Source organism: Maylandia zebra, linkage group LG7 (assembly GCF_041146795.1).
Source record: "Maylandia zebra isolate NMK-2024a linkage group LG7, Mzebra_GT3a, whole genome shotgun sequence".
Taxonomy (NCBI): domain Eukaryota; kingdom Metazoa; phylum Chordata; class Actinopteri; order Cichliformes; family Cichlidae; genus Maylandia; species Maylandia zebra.
The window spans coordinates 7,477,515-7,496,755 of record NC_135173.1 but is presented as its reverse complement, the minus strand read 5'-3'; the positions used below and the strand labels follow the sequence as shown (position 1 = coordinate 7,496,755).

Here is a 19,241-nt window from a genome sequence, read left to right as displayed (position 1 = left end):
TAACCTTCTTCTGCCACACATGAAACTCTAGGCTCTTGGCTCTTGACAGATTCAGTCGCATCTTTTCTCCCTCCCGTTCAACTTATCTTCCCTGTTTGCGTTACTCATGTCCTCGTCTTGTCTACTCTAACCCTCAGAGAGTCTCTCTCTTGTTCTCTAAACCCTAAAAAATATGGATTATATCAACTGGTCTCTGAACGCGATTGACACCTTTTTATGGATGACAACCCTGAGTTTGGGAGAGCCCAGTTGTCCTGGTGGGATGTTTTCTGCCGATACACGATGGATGGGTGGCAGCACTGGTGTGTGCCTGGTGGGACTGTCAATTTAGGATATAGAAGATCTATACTTGTTCTGAACCGTGATAACAGGGTTCTTGCTGATCGGAGCTGGCTCGGCCCTGGCTTACTGATATTAAAGAAAGCTCTTATGGCTGTTCAAAACTCCACAAGGCTAGCCCCTATGATTGAAGCGATGGGAAGGGCCATGAGCACGTAGACGGTGCTTATGGAACATAAAATGGAAAGATCTTGGAGAAGCTCACGACTGTCATGTCTGTATGCAGGCAGGAAAAGGACCCAATATGCAGACTCGTAGAGGCAGAACTTAAACTCAAGGTCCACTGCTTTATTGCAGGCATAAGTCAAAAACAGAACAAAACTAGGAGGGCTAGAAACTGAACTAGAGCTAAAGCACACAGGCAGGTCTGAGGGCATGGAAGTTAATGACGTAACAATGAACAGAAGCAAGCACAGACAATAAATACAGAAGGTTAACAGGGCAAAGAGGCAACAGCTGGGAGACACGGCTGAGGATAATTACACATGAGGAGAAAGGGAGGATGCAAAACTGAGCACACTGACTATTAATACTTTCACAGTAAAACAGGAAGTGCACAGATGAGCTGGGTGGGGAACACAGATAAACATAACAGCACAAAACACGAGGGGAAACACGGCACAAGAACTCAAACAACAATATACACACATGGCAAACACGAGAACTCGGACTCAGTAAAAGCTCGGAATACTACAGAAACCAAAACCAAGTGAGCTGCTGACACATGAAACCAAGGAATAACACGACTCCTCAACTGGAAATTTACAGACCTGGTGACATGAGATCAGCTGTAAAAATGTAATGCAGTTTGTTTGCACTAAACCCAAACAACCATAATTTCTCCCATGTCGCTGCCAGAAGGCTGTAACAACAAATTCTTCTCCTTAATAATGGGACTGTTTAGACTCTCTGTGCCTCTATGGTGTTAAAATATGAAGATTCATTTGCCTTTCTGTGCCGAGATCTTTTTCTGTTCTCAATTTGTTTTCCTCTAGGAGCTCAGTATGGGTGGAGTTCTTTTTTCTCATCGTCTTCCTTCAGGGTGTACTTTCACTGTTTTCTTTTTGGCGCGTCCACGTCTGCAGCCTGATCTCAAATATAAAACTGATTCAATTAAGCATTAATCACAGAATTATAAAAGTTTTAACAAAAATATTTGATATAACTAATCAAATATTTCTCATTGTAACCCTCACAGCTCGTCTGACTGTGAGTCCCAGCAGCTTTCAGATCTTTAAAGGTGACTTTGTGTCTCTGAGCTGTGAGGAGGACGACAGCTCTGCTGGATGGACTCTGAGGAGAACCACAAGCACAGGAAACATCACTCAGTGTGGAGATGGGTGGGGAACATCATTTAACTCTTCCTGTGACATCAGCTACACCGTTGAACGGGACAGTGGAGTTTACTGGTGTGAGTCCAATCAGAGTACCATCAGTAACATGGTTGACCTGACAGTCACTGGTAAGCTGAGTGTGTGGAGTTAGTGTTGATGAAGCTGTGTGTAAATGGATGAAATGCTGTAGTTTGTCTCTGTGTTGAGGTGGATCAGTGATCCTGCAGAGTCCTGTCCTCCCTGTGATGGAGGGAGATGACGTCACTCTGCTCTGTAAAACAAAGACCACTCCCTCCAACCTCCCAGCTGCTTTCTATAAAGATGGCTCCCTCATCAGGAAGCAGCCTACAGGTCACATGACCATCCAGCATGTTTCCAGGTCTGATGAAGGCCTCTACAAGTGTGACATCAGCGGTCATGGAGAGTCTCCATCCAGCTGGATCACTGTCACAGGTGACACACTCACCTGTCTGTGTTTCTGCAGCTTTCAACATTCACAATGTGACGACAACTTAATGACTGTGTTTGCTTTATTTTAGACAAACACACCACCACACCTCCACCTACATCCACACCTCCACCTACATCCACAGCTCCACCTACATCCACCTCTCATCCAGCTTTCACCTCCATCACTCTTCCTCGACCACTCTCTCTTCCTCTTCTCTCTCTGTTGTCATGTGTTGGATCATCCTGTGTTGTGGTTCTACTGGTGTTACTGGTTCTGCTGGTGAGACGATGTGTTCACAGGAAACCTGAAGGTGAGACTGACTCAGACTTTTTGATTTTAGATTTGAAGTTCATGTTAATCTACATGTTATAGTCTTTACATCAATAATGATTTGATGGTTTTGCATTGATGTTTGATCCCCATGGAAGTAACTCAACATAGTACAAATCTACGAATGTTTCTTTGTATATCATTTTTTTAAATTAAAATCCTAACTTTAGAGTTTTTAAGTGAAACATGTTGCTGTTGAATTTGGATCATTTCACCAGATCAAGATGAACCTGTAGAAGATGACATCACGTATGGTGACATCCAAATATCAACCAAACGAACTCGAGGTAATTCTGGGTGTTTTTGTTACAAGATTCTTTAATGGTTGTACAGATGTTGTTGTTGTTTGTTTTTAATGAAATGCTTTATCTCATACTTCAGAAAAGTTTGAGCTTTTGATTCTGTGCACAGACATTTTATGGCTTATTAAAAATAAAGTTATTTGAGGACACTGTGGAGCATGTAAAAGTGTAGATGGATGAAACGCTCCCATTTTCTTTCAAGAGTTCTGGAGAAAGTTATCTATATACAGTTGCAGGCCCACCTTGATTTTCATCTAAAAGGCTGAGCCCCCTCTTCCCTATTCGAGCTCCTATTTATTTATGCTCCAGAGAGAACCGTGCGGTCCAGTTCCAAACTTATGTTATCTATTCCATGGTCTAAACAGAGCCTTCTGTGTGGCAGGTCCCACACTCTGTAATAGTCTGCCTCTAAATATTAGATCTGCACATTTCTTGGATTTCAGCACGAGGTAACCCACACATTGTTGTTTTAGTTCTTTCTATTGTCTTATTGTTTTATTGTCTTCTTTTTTATATTTAATTGCAACATTGTTGTACATTTTACTTTTTTAGTTGCATTTTAGTTTGCAAAGCACTTTGTGCAGCATGAGCTTTTGGAAATGTGCTATATAAATAAGCTTGACCTTGATTTAAGGTCATGTGCTAATGGCTACGTTAGATACAAAGCCCCAAGTAGAGAGAGTAAAAATTCTAAAGCTGTAGCTAAAATGACCACCAATCACATGGCCTCTGATCAGGATTTGATGGTCATCTGTGTAAAATGCAGACCTGAAGTTTAGTCATACAAACTTTGATATACATTAGACTCAATCTATAACATGTACAGGCAGGGATTTACGTCTTTTGACCGTTGATCCTCATCACTGAGTTTCCCTGAACAACAAAGTTTGCATAAACAACTTGCATATTCAAAACTGTGAAACCATTTTCCTCGATAAAACCCCTCAAAAATCCTCAAATATAGATTCAATAATATGATTATAGGTTAAAGACTTGCCTTCATAAACTCATTGTTTTAATATGATCATTTAATATAAAACAAATACCACAAATATTTTGACCAAACAACTTCAGAGATCTCATTGATAAGACTGACCACACTTTAAGACTGGGATGGTAGAGGAGGTCGCCCACTAATCAGAAGGTTGGGTGGAAGGACTGGATCCCCAGTCTGGATGCCAAATAACTTTTGGGCAAGATAATAACCCTAAGTTGCTCTCCGATGCATCCACTGGAGTATGAATGTGCATGAATGTTAGATAGAAGCACACAAATAGAAACATCATAGGGAAAAAGTGTTTGTGTGAATGGGTGAATGAGGCAAGTTGTGTAAAGTGCTTTGAGTGCTCGGTGTAGAAAAGCTCTATATAAGAATCATTTACCATTTATCATCACCACAATAACCGTTGCCCCTCCCCTTTTACTCCAAGCAAGCATCATCAGACTCGACTGTCTACTTTAATGAGATCCCAGTGTTTGCGCTTCCTCTTGGAGGGAGTACAAATATGAAACATCTGCAATTTTCTTTGGGCCACGCTGGACCTTAACAAATAACACTGACTCATCCAGAGGTCTGCATCAGTGTATTCATGTTTTTGTGAGCGGCCGCTATATAAAAATATGAATTCAATTAAATTCAGTTATACTGCTCTGTGGCTTCAGTGCACACAGTTTGTTATCAGGGTGAAAGTGTTGTTAATATGAAGGGCATAAAAAGAGTTCTAACACCACAGCAGCTACTTCCTGTAGTTTAGTTTGAAGCTGATGACACTTCTCTGTGCTGGTGTGGGCAATGACACTGTTTATATTTTGAGAACTTGCGCTGTGGTCAAGTCTCAGCCTGCACTGAAAAAGGTGCCAGCTCTCTGGTTGGTCATCATCAGCTCGTCATTTCTTGTTTCTCAGCAAAAGCATTGAGAAATGGAAAAAGAAAGACCATGAAAAGCTACAGCTATTTACAAACGTTACATACATAGGTCAATCTTCACACAGTCTTTTTAGCTGTGGTCTAACTGGTCTATGCTGTGTCTAAAGCTTGATACCCCAGTTTTGGTTCTATGAAAAGTACATACCAAAAACTGTTCTAATGTTTGCAGAGGCCAAACACCAACATTAATATTAGGCACACTTGCTTGGCAGTTAAATTAAAACAGGTCTAAAGAGCTGACCCAGACAACTCTTTAACACAACGACTGAACATTTTCTGAAATTTAAATCATACTAAAATGTATAGAAAATCAGCCTGTTAAATAATATATACAAACAAATAAAAAGTCCTTTAAAATCATTAAATGTATTAATTAATAACACATAAATCAAAGTTATATTTTCACCAGTTGTTCATTAACTCAGACAGCCATGTCCTAAAGAGACTGATTTTACACCAGTGTACAGGCTACAAGGTTAATTAAATTAAATGTGTCATGATATCTATGCGACTTAAGACTTAAAAGCTACTATTTTTAATATGTCATACAAAGGTCACACTAAATAAACCCACATGTGAGCCCACTTTCACCCTCACACTTGCTTAAAATGTTGTGGGCCTGTTAGTTGCTCACTCTGACACGGCTGTGAAGCACCTCGCTTCACACAGGTGCTGCACCACTGCTCACTGTTACTGCTTCACTGTTTCACATGGGAGCTGGAGCTGTTAATGGTGAGAGGTCGGCTACACCAGTTTATCACAGGACATTTAGAAATGTGACTAAATCTTTCAACAAAGTCACCAAGAACTATGAAGTTTATAATGATGTTTCCTGTTGTTTGAACTGTGTGTGTTTGTGTTCAGACTTTAAACCAGAGCCAGAGACCATCTACTCTTCAGTGAAGTCCAACCGTCCAGCTGCTGGTCTCTAACTGGCCCCCAGCACCTCAGACCAGAAGACATCCACACATTAATTTTTCGCTGATATAAACTAAAATGATTCAAAACTTCAAAAGCCATATGAGGATATATGTTTAGTTGAAAATTTAAATGTGTATTTGGTGCAGTGACAAAGAATATAAATATGTTAATGTGTTTCATGGCCAGAGCTTCACTGTTTATATTGAAGTATGACTCAAACACCTTGTTCTTGTTCCCTCAGCTACTACTTAATTTCTGCGTGTGAATAATAAATCTTTGCTCTCACTTATTTTCCTCGTGTGGTTCAAAAGGAAATGAGTCACATATAAAGTCTGCTGCCCTCTACTGGTAACACTGAGCAATTCAATAGAGTTCGAGCCAAATATCACAATTATCTATGATATTGATAGAGAGAAAGACACATTTACATTCCAGCTCCAAGCAAAGCAGCTGCTTTTCACATGACAATACTTTGACAGTGTGATATCTTTCAATTGACTCCCGAGGTCATTTGTGTTTAACTGCTTTTTACCAAAATAATGGTTCCCAGAGTGGCAGCAGGGGCGTCTAACAAAGTCATGAAGGCAGTAAGGGGCTTCCACCAAATAAATATCGCATGTCTATAACTATATGTAGATTATCAGAGCTCCATTGTAGTTTCAGGTCATGATTCTGTCTTGTGATACAAAGACTAATTGTTTCTTATATGGTGTACTTTTTCTAAATACATTGAATTTTAGCTCTGCAAATAATAAATCACTCTCCAAATTACTTAATGGCAATGTGGAGCAGGAAATGGGGTTTATCACTACTGTGTTGGGCTATTGTTGCACCACAAACTTGTAAATAAACCCACTGTATTACTCAAGAGAGTCTGGGCCTGAGTCCATTCAGCTTGTGATATTCCAGCTGTTTGACAGCACCATGGACAGCACTCACACACATTGATATTCAAGCTTATGTTTTAAACTCACACCATCTTCTTCAACTGGACCAGCACTGGCTTAAAATAGATTGTGATTTGCTAAAGTAATATAAAGAGAGCTGCAAGTAACTTTTAAAGATGTGATATGATTGACCGAGAGTATTTTAGAAGTTGAATAGTTCCATAAATGTATTGCATTTGCCATCTACAATAATAAGTGGAAGAAAAAGGATGAATGGAATTTCTTCCTGGAATCACTTTATGTTTAAAAACGCCTCTAGCATCCAGCGCACTGCTGAGCACTTTGTTCATATGTCATTGCAGCAGATGCATGAAGCACATGTCTAAATATAACCATTTCCATCACAAGTGACTGAAAGTCAGAGATCTTTCTGTTGACTGTGTGTTTCGTCAAACATGGTGTAATTATTCTCTGGTGAAAAGTGCACTACTTTTTGAAATCACATCAACAAACCACAAACAACACCTGCCTAAACATTTGCCAACACATAGTTTCCATGTTATGACCTTAGAAATGGGAGCAGGGAGGAGCACAAAACAGGATTCCCTGAATTTCAGAAGAACACATAAATTTGAAAATCCAAAAAGTTCTGTAACACTCACACTCTCCACAACTTATTTAATTACCATCTCAAAAATATGTGTAAATGAAGAGAATCTTTATCCACAGTGACACTGAGGTGCGATCATGGCTCAAGTGTTGGCAGTTCATCTTGTAATCGGAAGGTTGCTGGTTCAAGCCCCGGCTCGGACAGACCCGGTCGTTGTGTCCTTGGGCAAGATACTTCACCGACTGGTGGTGGTCAGAGGGCCCAGTGGCGCCAGTGTCCGGCAGCCTCGCCTCTGTCAGTGCACCCCAGGGCGGCTTGCCATCACCAGTGTGTGAATGGGTGGATGACTGAACATGTAAAGTGCTGTACAAATACAGACCATTTACGATAAAAAAATGTATTTTCAATAGATACAGACATATTTATTATGTTAATGTCTTTTAATCAAACTATGACAACATCGTTGTTGATCTTCTTGTATCCATGTTAGTGTTTAAAGTCCAACATCTCCCTCTAGTGGCCATATATAAACATGTGTGAGGATGGTGTTCATGTAAAATGTGAATCAGAGTGTTCCAGTCAGTCATCAGTGTGTCTCTGCACAGCTGTAATTAAAATGTATTCAGAGTGCCTCAGTGTCTGAATGGTTCCAGTTCAGCTCCATAACAGCAGCGTCCCTGGTTTGATTGAACAATTGAACAACACACACTGACCACCTCTGTGTTTGAACCAGTAGAAAGCTGGTGCTCAGAGGAAGAGGGCGGGCTTTACTTGGTGTCAGTGACAGAAATGAAAAAAAGCTCAAATGAGTGAGAAGGACGATGAAGGAAACATCTGTGCTGTGTCTGCTCTGTAAGTAGAATCTCTGTGTTTGTTTGAATTCTTGTACTTTGACTGTCTGCTCTCCTGATAACTGATGATGGAGGAGAAGACATGAAAAACAAATCAGGCTGAATTCAAGTTCAAAACACCACGAGGACCAACTGCAGGTCTGAACTGACTCTTTATCTTTGCTCAGGAGTCGAGGAAACACTGGTTAAGAAACCTAATGCATGGATGGATGGATGGATGACATATGCTAGCAGCTGTCTTTTATCTTTAGGTATGTTTTATTCAGTTTTATTCACCATTGTTATCCAAACTTTATTAAAAAAAATATTGCTGGTGTCAAATTGAAAATGAGCGGATATACAAGACAGAGACCAGTCTCTGGATTTGTTTGTCATGATTTGGGTTTTGCTTAACATCAGCTGACACGAGCTTGGAAATTAGAATTGGCTGGGCTGCACTATGAATTCTGGGATAGGTTGGGCCACAAAGGATACACCCCACCCATCAGTCAAATCTAGGGAAAAGAAGGACGCATTTGTCCCCACATTTGGAGCAGTCTTCGAATTTGGATAGCCTTGGTCGCATCGCTGTGATGTAATTGCCTACAAATGCGGCCGTCAAAGCATGATGCACCTGAATTTGGACACAGCAAACCTGCATGCTCTGCTGACAGTGTTGGGAAGGTTACTTTAAAATGTATTCCACTACAGATTACAGAATACATGCCCCAAAATGTATTCTGTAACATATTCCGTTATGTTACTCAATGTTATGTAAGTCAATCAGAGTAACGTATCCTGAATACTTTGGATTACTTAATATATTATCATGCTTTTTACAACTACATGAATGTACTATTGCTGTGTGATTTATTACTATTGCTGAAGGCTACTTGCCATACTTATACCAAATAGATTTTTAAACATTAATATAAAATGAGTAACAGTAGGACTGACATTAGGTACGGCTGCACTTTTTGCAGTGATCTTGTGATCGCCGCATGTATATAAAACAGGTCCGCAGCTCTAAACCGTAGTAAAGGGACCTCTGGCTAATACGTCGGGTTCTGTGTCGGACTCGTAGCCTGGTTCGTATTCTGTTACTCCCCAACACTGTCTGCTGAGCAGCCCTGTCTTATTGCTCCTGAGCATAGTATCCTAAGCTGCCTGAATCTGAACCTCTGGGGCTTGAGCTGTCGACAAATCATCAGGCAGTGGACCCTTCAGGTCGGCCCCTTAGTGTCTCCTTCTCCACCAATGTGGGGTTCCTACCATGCCACCAGATGAGTCAGATCACTATTGCTAACGCCTGCCCCCATCCGAGGGGTTGTCTTGATGCATGAGTTCAATTCTTTGATCATTAAACCTACATATATGGATCAGTACTTAAGGTTTGACTCTCATCATCCACTGGAGCACAAACTGGGTGTCATCAGGACGCTATAACACAGAGCGAACACCATCCCCACTGACAAAACGGCCAGAGAAGCAGAAGAACAGCACATCAAGAAGGCCCTGAGTAAATGTGGTTAAATTTCCTTGAAATGAAACTGAACCTGGACATGTTGTGGTATGTGGTTTAGTTGCATCAGTGGCAGTAATGGGTGATGGTTGACGTAGTTTGTATCTATTTTTAAGTTTCTAAGTTTCTTTTTTTTTCAGTTAAAAGGGTTTAGTTATTGGAAAGAGGGCTCTTCCTCAGTTTGTCAGCTGTTTGTGTGGAGTTGTTCTTTATGTTCACCTCAAATCAACCTGAGTGTCATTTCTCTTTAGTTCTGATCTCACTGCTGAGCTGCACAACAAACCAAGGTCAGTAACCTTCTTCTGTCACAGTTTAAACCTGAGAAATGCTCACTGATATGACCTGGTTGGGTTCATGTTTCAGAATCTAAAGTCTAACAGATCATCAGTTTTTCACTTTAACCCTCACAGCTCGTCTGACTGTGAGTCCCAGCAGCTCTCAGTTCTTTGAAAGAGACTCTGTGTCTCTGAGCTGTGAGGAGGACGACAGCTCTGCTGGATGGACTCTGAGGAGAAACACAAGCAAACCACAGACGACTCAGTTTGGAGATGGGTGGGGAGAAGGTGCTGGTTCTTCATGTAATATCACTGTTTTCCTACTGGACAGTGGAGTTTACTGGTGTGAGGCCAGAGAGGGTCCCATCAGTAACATGGTTAACCTGACAGTCACTGGTAAGCTGAGTGTGTGGAGTTAGTGTTGATGAAGCTGTGTGTAAATGGATGAAATGCTGTAGTTTGTCTCTGTGTTGAGGTGGATCAGTGATCCTGCAGAGTCCTGTCCTCCCTGTGATGGAGGGAGATGACGTCACTCTGCTCTGTAAAACAAAGACCACTCCCTCCAACCTCCCAGCTGCTTTTTTCAAAGATGGTGTCTTTATTGGGGATGAGACTACAGGTCACATGACCATCCAGCATGTTTCCAGGTCTGATGAAGGCCTCTACAAGTGTGACATCAGCGGTCATGGAGAGTCTCCATCCAGCTGGATCACTGTCACAGGTGACACACTCACCTGTCTGTGTTTCTGCAGCTTTCAACATTCACAATGTGACGACAACTTAATGACTGTGTTTGCTTTATTTTAGGGGAACACACCACCACACCTCCACCTACATCACTCTCTCCTCCTGTTCTCTCTGTGTTGTCATGTGCTGGATCAGTCTGTGTTTTGGTTCTACTGGTGTTACTGGTTCTGCTGGTGAGACGATGTGTTAACAGGAAACCTGAAGGTGAGACTCAGACTTAACATTTTTTTACATGTGTTGGTTTCTTTACACATGTATTATGATTAACGTTGTTTTGTGCTTACATTGCATGCAAAAGTTACTATCTTCAAGTTGTTACATCTTACATATATAAAATTAACAGTTCTGTGTCTGAATTGTAATTTTCAAAACATCACCATGGATTGTAATTGCAAAAACTGCCAGGCAGAAAGAAGAAAGAAAAAAAGAAAAGAAAGCTTCAATAGTGCAAACAACAGATTACAGTGGCAAAAACGTGGCAAAAACCTCCAGACGAAATAAACTTGGATGCTTCTCACCCAGCTTTGACAGCTGAGATAAACATTTGACTGACAGGGAAAAACTCTGCCTCTGGATCTGGAATCACTCTGCTATCGTCTGTCACATCCTCTTCTGTCACACCAACACTCCTGCAAGGCAGCACCATCTTTAAAATCCTTTGTCCAGTATATTTACTATCCCCCCTCTGCATGTCCGAGCATTTCACATTTTACTTAAATTAATTCACACTTTTACAAACATGTTGTTTTATTTGATTTGTTTCTTTGTCAACAATTTAAGGCTAGAAAAGAATAATCTCTATAAAATATGAGTTTTTGTCTTAAAACTTTATTATTATGTGTTACTTTGTGTTCATTGTGTTTGTAGTCTGTGGTTAGCTGAAGCTAACAGCTCTGCAGTCGTCCAGCATCCTGTTTCTGATAGAAAGAAAACACTTCAGCTGCAGCTGTTTCAACACAGGGCTGTTTATTTAAAATAGGAATTAATTCCTCATATTAGATGAACTTACTTAATATTGTTTACAGATTGTTTTTTAACAGACTTCACAGTTTTTTGTGATGGGCGGCAACATTTTAAAACCCATTTAAATTTGGAATACACCTCTTATTATCTATAACTGAAATGTTATGTATTCTCTGAAGGTTTTCTATAGTAGCAAAAACATCTGTGGGAGCAGCTCTCCTATTAGCTGATGGTCCTGTGTGTCTTTTATTGTGCAGTGAGAGATTCAGCTGCAGTGTACTCATCAGTGACATCTGAGGACACCAGCTATGCAGAAATCATCATCAAAGAGAAGCAAAACAATTCAAAGATGAGAGGTACAGCTGCGTCTTGTCTCCATCATAGTTCACTTCTACAACCAACAACTGGTCCTTTGCTTTAAGCTAAATGCTAACATTAGAACAGACAGCAGACAAGTTAGCATTGTTTCTTTAGCAAAGAAATTAAAATGTCAAGGATGCTAATAAAATGTTTTCTTCTTCCTCCTCACCTCACATCTCATGTACTGAACAGAAGTCAGAAGCATGCATAAAAATTCTTAATTGGTCCTGATATTCTTTCCATTAATTATTGTCATCAGATTAGTCTTTTTACCTTCCTGTCTCTGGAGAGAGTCAAGAGCTAACGAAACAAAAGTAACAGCTGGTCAAAAGCTTAAAATCACACTTTCCCCCCGATAAACTGTTTGATAACATTCTAATAATATATCAGTTTATTCATTAAGCATCAGAGTCCATCAATCTTAGATCTACTTCAAAGTCGACAAAATGTGGATATTTAAGGAGTTAAAACTGACAATACAGAAGATAAAATAAGCCTGTAAGCTGACAATGTAGTGCACAAGTATTCAAACTGAGCCACGTTCACTACCTCTCACCCGTTCCTCTTTGTCTTTGGGTAACAATAACACATTTTCCCCTGCATTCTGTAGCCAACAGTACCAGAGGCAGTCATGTTTAATCCAGGCCCTGACCGATCTGGTGTGCTCATTCTTAAAGATCAAAATGGTTAATTGCACTGGGTCCGCTTCCCGATGCCGTTCTCTCCATTTATGTAGACTTGACATCAGCACTGTGACCGCCAAAAGAATTATGAACACAGAAAAGTAAGTGGATTTTGATCCACCATGCAATACCATCTGGAAAGCATCCAATTGGCAACAGCTTCATTTCACACTGCGGATGCAGTAAAAGCATACCTGAATAGAACAACACAACGAAATGGAGAATGGAGAATAACTTTGGTCGTACCGATTATTGATTTTTCAGTTCCTTTGATCAGTTAAAGGTAAAGAAACAAAGCTAATAAAACATTCATTAAAACACACAACCCATCTCAATCCAAAATTGAGACCAGGGGACAGAGTTGACTCTTGCAGGCATATTTGACGGTGTGGTAGCTCCAACTCCACCTAAAGTAAATAAATGAAAATGAGGAGTTTTGGTATTGGTGGTTTTGTTTGGGCCAAATTTGATCTGGTGTGTTTGGGCATTTGGCAATGCAATAACTGGGTAATAAATCCATTAGCAGCCAAAATGTGTCTGGTTTTGATATGCAAAAGCTGTTAGCAGTGTGAATGTTCACACGAAATACAACAATTATCCTTTAATGCAGTGAAACAAGTCCTGCATGTTTAACCACAGCAGCTACTTCCTGTTGTTGATTCTAAACTGTAGCTGAAGAAACCACCACAGAGAAATCTGGTTTTAGCCAATGGCAGTGTTCATTTTGTGAGAGCGTGTTTTCTTGGTGCTCTGTGGTGAAATGTGTCAGACTGCACTGAAAGGCCATGACTGTGGTTGTGCAATTTCATCATACAAACAAGTTTTATGCAATCAGTTCCTGTTCTCAGCAGAAAAGAAAAAAAGTGGAGAAAACTGTGAAAACCTGCTGCTAAGTGCAAATGCTATACGTTAATGTCTGCATAATCAAAAATAAAAATAAATAAAAAACTGCCACAGATTTATTTCAGTATTATATCAGTGCTGTTAGTGTAGTGTAGTAATTTGTGTGTTTATTTCTGCAGAGGCTGAGACAGGTGTTGTGTAGTCAGAAGTGAGAACTGAAGGTGCCTTCTGACTGCTGTAGAATCACAGTCCATCATTTTTCTTTTTCTTCTTCTCCATTAAAGGGTTACCACAGCAGATCACCTGTCTCTAACTCACCCCAGTATTCACTTATTCTACCTCACTTGTTAGATCGATATGCTGTCATAGAGATAAATAAAGATATCCTTAATATGCTCATCTCAGGCAGAAGAGCCACACCCACGTAAAGGACAGCCAATCAGCTGAATGTTTCATTAAAGGTCAAATAAAATAGAGAATGAAGACAGAGGCTGAAGAGAGTTCAGTATAAGATAAATAAAGATTTTTTATAAGTGTGAATCAAGCACAGCTACTCAGGAAATAACCAGATAAGTTTTATGTTAAATGTGAAGCGTATCTATTATCCTGTCCTACAGAGAGGAAGCATAACACAAATTATAACCAAACTCAAATAAATTCAATTACAATGTGTTTCAGCCCAGTAACTTCCTGTCTTCCTACGCTGCTTATTTTTTCCACTACACATGGGTCAAACTGGGTCAAATTTTACACACCCACACTCGCTTCACAGCTTCAACACAACTGTGCATCACTGTTCACCTTTACTATCTGAAGCCTCACTGCTTGCCCACTCTGTGAAAAGAAATGTAGCTACATCTTGCAGCAGTGACGTGAAATAAAAGATGCTGTGACAGAGGAGGTTGTCAGACAAGACAAATAGCTAAATATTGACCAAGAGAAGAAATATCTAGTGGAAAATGTGGGAATGCTCCTACTTACGAGAATCATGTCTAGTGGTGAGGATTGATAAGTCAAGGTTTGTGTTTTTAAGTGTTGCAGTCTGTCTGAGAAATCTTCTGTGAGAAGTTGGAAACAGGAAATATTCGAATTTTAATTTCCCTGAATGCAGCTGATGCAAGTTTTTCAGTTTTGTGGGTTCCTCGTTTGAGTTTTATGAAGTTCAACAAGCACAAACAAGTGTGGGCGGCACAGAAGCACTGAGGTGTCTCGTTCTCAGTAACATCTGAACCGTGTGATGCAGAGAGGTGGAGATTGATTGAACTACAAATCTTGTAATCATGTTTCCTGTTGTTTGAACTGTGTGTGTTTGTGTTCAGACTTTAAACCAGAGCCAGACGTCGTCTACTCTTCACTGAAGTAGTCCACCAGTCCAACCACTGACGTCCAGCTGCTGGTCTCTAACTGGTCCATTCAGAACTTCAAATCAGAGAACATCCACATGTTGTACATATTTTTATGTTTTATGTATTTTTTCACTTATTTAAACGAATATGAGTCATAACTCAGATCTTACTTGTGGAGTGTTAAATGTCTTTTTTTATGTTGTATATGAACCATATGAGTTAAGCACCTTGTTTATGTTTGCATAGAAATACTTTAGTTTCTCTGCAGGATTAATAAACTTGTTCTCTTTCTGTGATGTCAGATGGAAAATTTGACTTCTTCCGGTTGTGGCTAACTGACGCATGCTTTATTTCACAGCAGAAAACCATAAACATAACACTAAAAACAACAAAAGAACGACTATATATATAAAACAAACAAAATATTAAAACAAGCACACACAAAAAATCAAGCATGAAACCACAGCAGCAGAAATTTTCCAGTTGCTGTAAACTTCACAGAAAAACTTTATTACAGATGGAGAACTTCGCCTTGATGTTGTAAGTGTCACTGAAACCGGCCCGCAGCAGCTGACATATTAAATAGTAATAATAATAATAATAATAATAATAATAATAATATAGCACTACACTTGGAAGAGAAACAAAGCAATTTCACTATGTTAACTTGGATTACAAAGTTAGTGGTTATATTGTCTGGTGCCATCTAGTGGTAAAACATTAACAGTGTTACAGTGGAGCAGATTTTTTTCTTGTTTAATGAATGACAACCTGCAGGGTTTGATTCCATTTCACGTGACATGATGTGTGTGTACTTTGTAAGATGTGAGAGTTCCCTTGTGTCATTGTCATGGTCATGGGTTAGCTCATGCTTTTCCCCTGTAAACCTAAACTTAACTTTTTCTATTGTTTATATAAATATGTATTTTCCTAATGAATTTTAACAGAAAATATTTTTCAATTTACAGTAAACTAATTAAAATTAGCTTCCTGGTTAGTTTTTTTTTTTTTTTTAAAGTGAGGGGCATCCTGAGAAATATATTACCTGTACTTCCTGACCTTGCTCTCACTCATTTGTAGCTAATGTTTGCAAATCTATTGAAGTCAACAACTTGCAACAACTTGTGTTTTTGGGTAGTTCGTTTAGAGCAGTGTGTCAGCGCAGCAGCAGTTTAAATGATGTTTACAATGCAAAGCAAGAAAAAAGTGATGCTTACAGGAAGGACAGCAGAGGCCTGAAAGATGAAGCTCTGATGGACGAGTAGCTTGTGTTTTTATATGATGAAAATACTTGCTAATGCTGTATGTGTAAGTGTGATATACAGAAGCTCGTTCATTGGAAACAATTATTGAATGATGAATTCTTTAAATGATTGCTTTGAGTTACAAAGCAACCCCAAATTCAGGATTTGACTGAGCCATATGGAAAAGAAATGGGAAAAACTTATAAGTAGGGATGGGTACCGGTGTCCGGTGCCATGATGACATAAACGGTAGTAACCAGACCGAAAAGCAGCGCACATTACGGTGCTTTATTTCGGTGCTTTTTGTTCCTGAGCTGTGATACACTTCTAGCCAATCATTTTACGTTTCCGAGGATAGTAGGCGGGTCCAGGTACGTACGTTCTTTTAGAGCAGAGCTACAGATTATTATTATTTTTTTTTTTTTTTTTAAGTGACATCAGAAACAGCAGCATGTGACATCACGTGATGGCGGAGCTTCAGTTCATCCTTTGTCATCTTTTTTTTTACAGATTAAAAATGACCAAGTCGAAGCGGTCAAACTCTGGCTGTAGTTCACAGCAAAATATGAAAACTCAGCAGCAACAAGTGCTTTAAGCTGATACTGTGATACTGTCAAAGGAGGTAACACCTCGAATCCGATGAAACACCTGGCGACGCATAGCGTTTTTTTTAAAAGCCGAGAAATGCGCCGTATTTGATAGCTTGCTGCGAGACCTCACACTGTGCACATCTACTGCGGGTGGGTTGCCAGTTATCGGACCCGGAGTTAGCAACATTCCCCAAAAACCCGAAGAGGAGAGTCCTGGCCCCTAGCCCTGCCAGTGTAGCAGAAATGATGACGGATGATGACGGCAGCAGCAGCCGTTCTTCTCTGCGTGAGTAGCTTAATGTTGTTCGTGTGTAATTTCCATTGAGTAGGCTAACCACGTTATTACATTAATGCATGTAAGGTGAACTAGCAAACATCATCATAGCTACATGTCTTCTTGTTTGATGGCAGATACTCCCTTCACCCTGGCCAAAAAGGCTAAAATGACCAAAGAAAAAGTGGAAAACAGTTAAACATGAGAGGTTTTTGGACAAAGTTGGTGTTTTTTCCATTGTTTAAGCACTGCTTCCAGCCAAGAGTGATACCATATATGCCCCATAGCTGCAGAAAAGGCTAACATTGTTATCTTTTTACAAAAAACCAGCTGAACATGGGAGGTTTTTGGACACAAAATTGTGTTCTCCATTCTTTAAGCACCGGTTTCAGCACCGTTTAAGCACCGGCACCGTTTCAAAAGTACCGGTTTGGCACCGGTATCGGATAAAACCTAAACGATACCCATCCCTACTTATAAGAGACTTGCATCAGCTTTAGCTTACTTCATATAGTGAATTCCTGGGCATCAACATCCACGAGGATCTGAGCTGGTCACACCATGTTGGTGTGATCACAAAAGCAGCAAGACAGCAGCTCTTTTTCCTGCGGTGCCTGAGAAGATTCGGCATGAACCCCAGAATACTTACAAACTTCTATCGATCCACCATTGAAAGTATGACTGGCTGCATCACCACCTGGCACGGCAGCTGTAATGCTTTGGACCGCACAGCTCTGCAGAGGGTGGTGAGATCAGCACAGCGCATCACCGGGACTGAACTGCCAGCCATGCAGGATCTCTGCAGACAGCGCTGCATTAGGATGACTCAGAGGATCCTCTCTGTCCATATGGAAAAGACATAATAAAAACTTAAAAAAGTCTTGCATCAGATGCGGCCTTCTTCATATAGTTAATCATATAAGGCTTATATGATTTGCTCATGAAACTGGCCACTTTCTCATTACTTTCATATATTGTTTTAGGAAGTATCCAAAACATACAAGTTTCATTATATAATTTTTCAAGGGATCTTATATATATATTTATATCTGTTTTCACTTGTATGCTTTTCATACAAGGTTCACACAAGACAGATACAAACTTTATAAGATTTATATATATCTTTTCCATATGGGCATATTTAAGTGAAGCTGGTTTTTATTAATAGTTAATTAAAGCACTGATATTTATTTTTAAAAAAAACCTGCTCATGTTCAACTGAATGTTATTAAATAATGGATGATCTGATGAAGTGTGTGTGTAGTGCTCAAACATCGTCCTCTAGTGGCCATGTAAACAAATATCTGGGTTGATTATGTTCATATCAGTTTTACAGTTTGCCCTGATGACGGCAGGGCCTGAGACGACAGAGCAATGTAATAAATCATGTTGGAGTTTTTAATGTGTTTAAAATAGTCATGAACTACTTTGTTCCTTCTCTTCTGATGAAATTCCATCCAGAGGCCCTTTGTAGTTTCTGGTTTCAGTAACATCATTTCTGTAAACTGACATGCCGAGCACTGAAACCACAACACACAAAACCCGTTTTTTCAACACTTTACATTTTTTAGTCCTGATTCACAACAATCTGTTTTATTTATGGTCACTAACTATGTCAGATGTGTGAGTCAGTAAACGTAGCTGTACTCGGGCAGCTGGAGTCATGAAGAAATCCAAAATTCACTTTTTCAAACGTTTTTGTTTTTTGTGATCAGGGACCAAACCAAAGATAAGACATCTTAGTTAAACACTGAAAAGAGACAGGGTGTGGTTTGTCTCTCAATACATCTGAGCAACATGTCGACATGTATCTGGAGGTTTTTGAACCCAGGCATCCTAAATAATGGATGAAACTCCAACTACTAAATGGGCTAAACATCTAACATATTGATGTTGATGTTTCACCCAAACAAAAACAGTCCTAAACCAAGCTAATGGTAAGCAAACTGCTCTGAATCACATCATGTGTTTAGTTTAATTTAGCAATCACGATCGGAGCAGATGAAAAGAGAGCTTGGAAACTGTGAATTTAAGCTTAGCAGAGGTCATTAATCCCATAAATGTCACGTCCTCGTACTCCCCTCACCGTCAGGTGAGGTTTTGTTCCGAGAATATAGCCAAATAAAATTCAGCCAATGACAGTGAACTTTTATCAGACTCCTGGTTTGTCTTGTTCATTTCCTCATATCAATGTTTTGCATGTGGCATGGCAGATGTTTTTTTATATTTTATATTTGTATATTCAAATGTATTATATCGTATTAGTTTGATGGTGAGTTAATGCACTGTTGTGCACCTGGTGTATGTTCTGAAAGACAGTTCTGTGAACTGGTCATTGAGTTCTGGCTGAACTAGATCTGATCCTGGGTCTGTTCCAGAGAGCAGATAAAACTGGTTTTGCTAACCGTCAGGTGAGGGTTTGTTAAAGGAAAACAGATAATTAAAATTCCGCGAATTGCAGTG

General features: G+C 39.8%; 1 protein-coding gene and 1 long non-coding RNA gene across 2 annotated transcripts; both read left to right on the top strand.

Annotated features, from left to right (window-relative positions):
• Nucleotides 1–2,220: 2,220 nt before the first annotated feature.
• On the top strand, nt 2,221–5,887 carry LOC143419624 (uncharacterized). The gene is made up of 3 exons (XR_013099635.1): nt 2,221–2,434; nt 2,673–2,741; nt 5,548–5,887. It is a non-coding gene; the product is annotated as an uncharacterized LOC143419624 (long non-coding RNA).
• A 4,120-nt stretch (nt 5,888–10,007) lies between these two features.
• LOC143419332 (uncharacterized) lies at nt 10,008–14,915 on the top strand. Its single transcript, XM_076885652.1, has 5 exons — nt 10,008–10,124; nt 10,204–10,449; nt 10,536–10,679; nt 11,696–11,794; nt 14,644–14,915. Exons 1-5 carry the CDS (start codon nt 10,103–10,105, stop codon nt 14,685–14,687), a joined length of 555 nt encoding a protein of 184 aa, XP_076741767.1. The 5' UTR covers nt 10,008–10,102; the 3' UTR covers nt 14,688–14,915.
• Nucleotides 14,916–19,241: the final 4,326 nt, after the last annotated feature.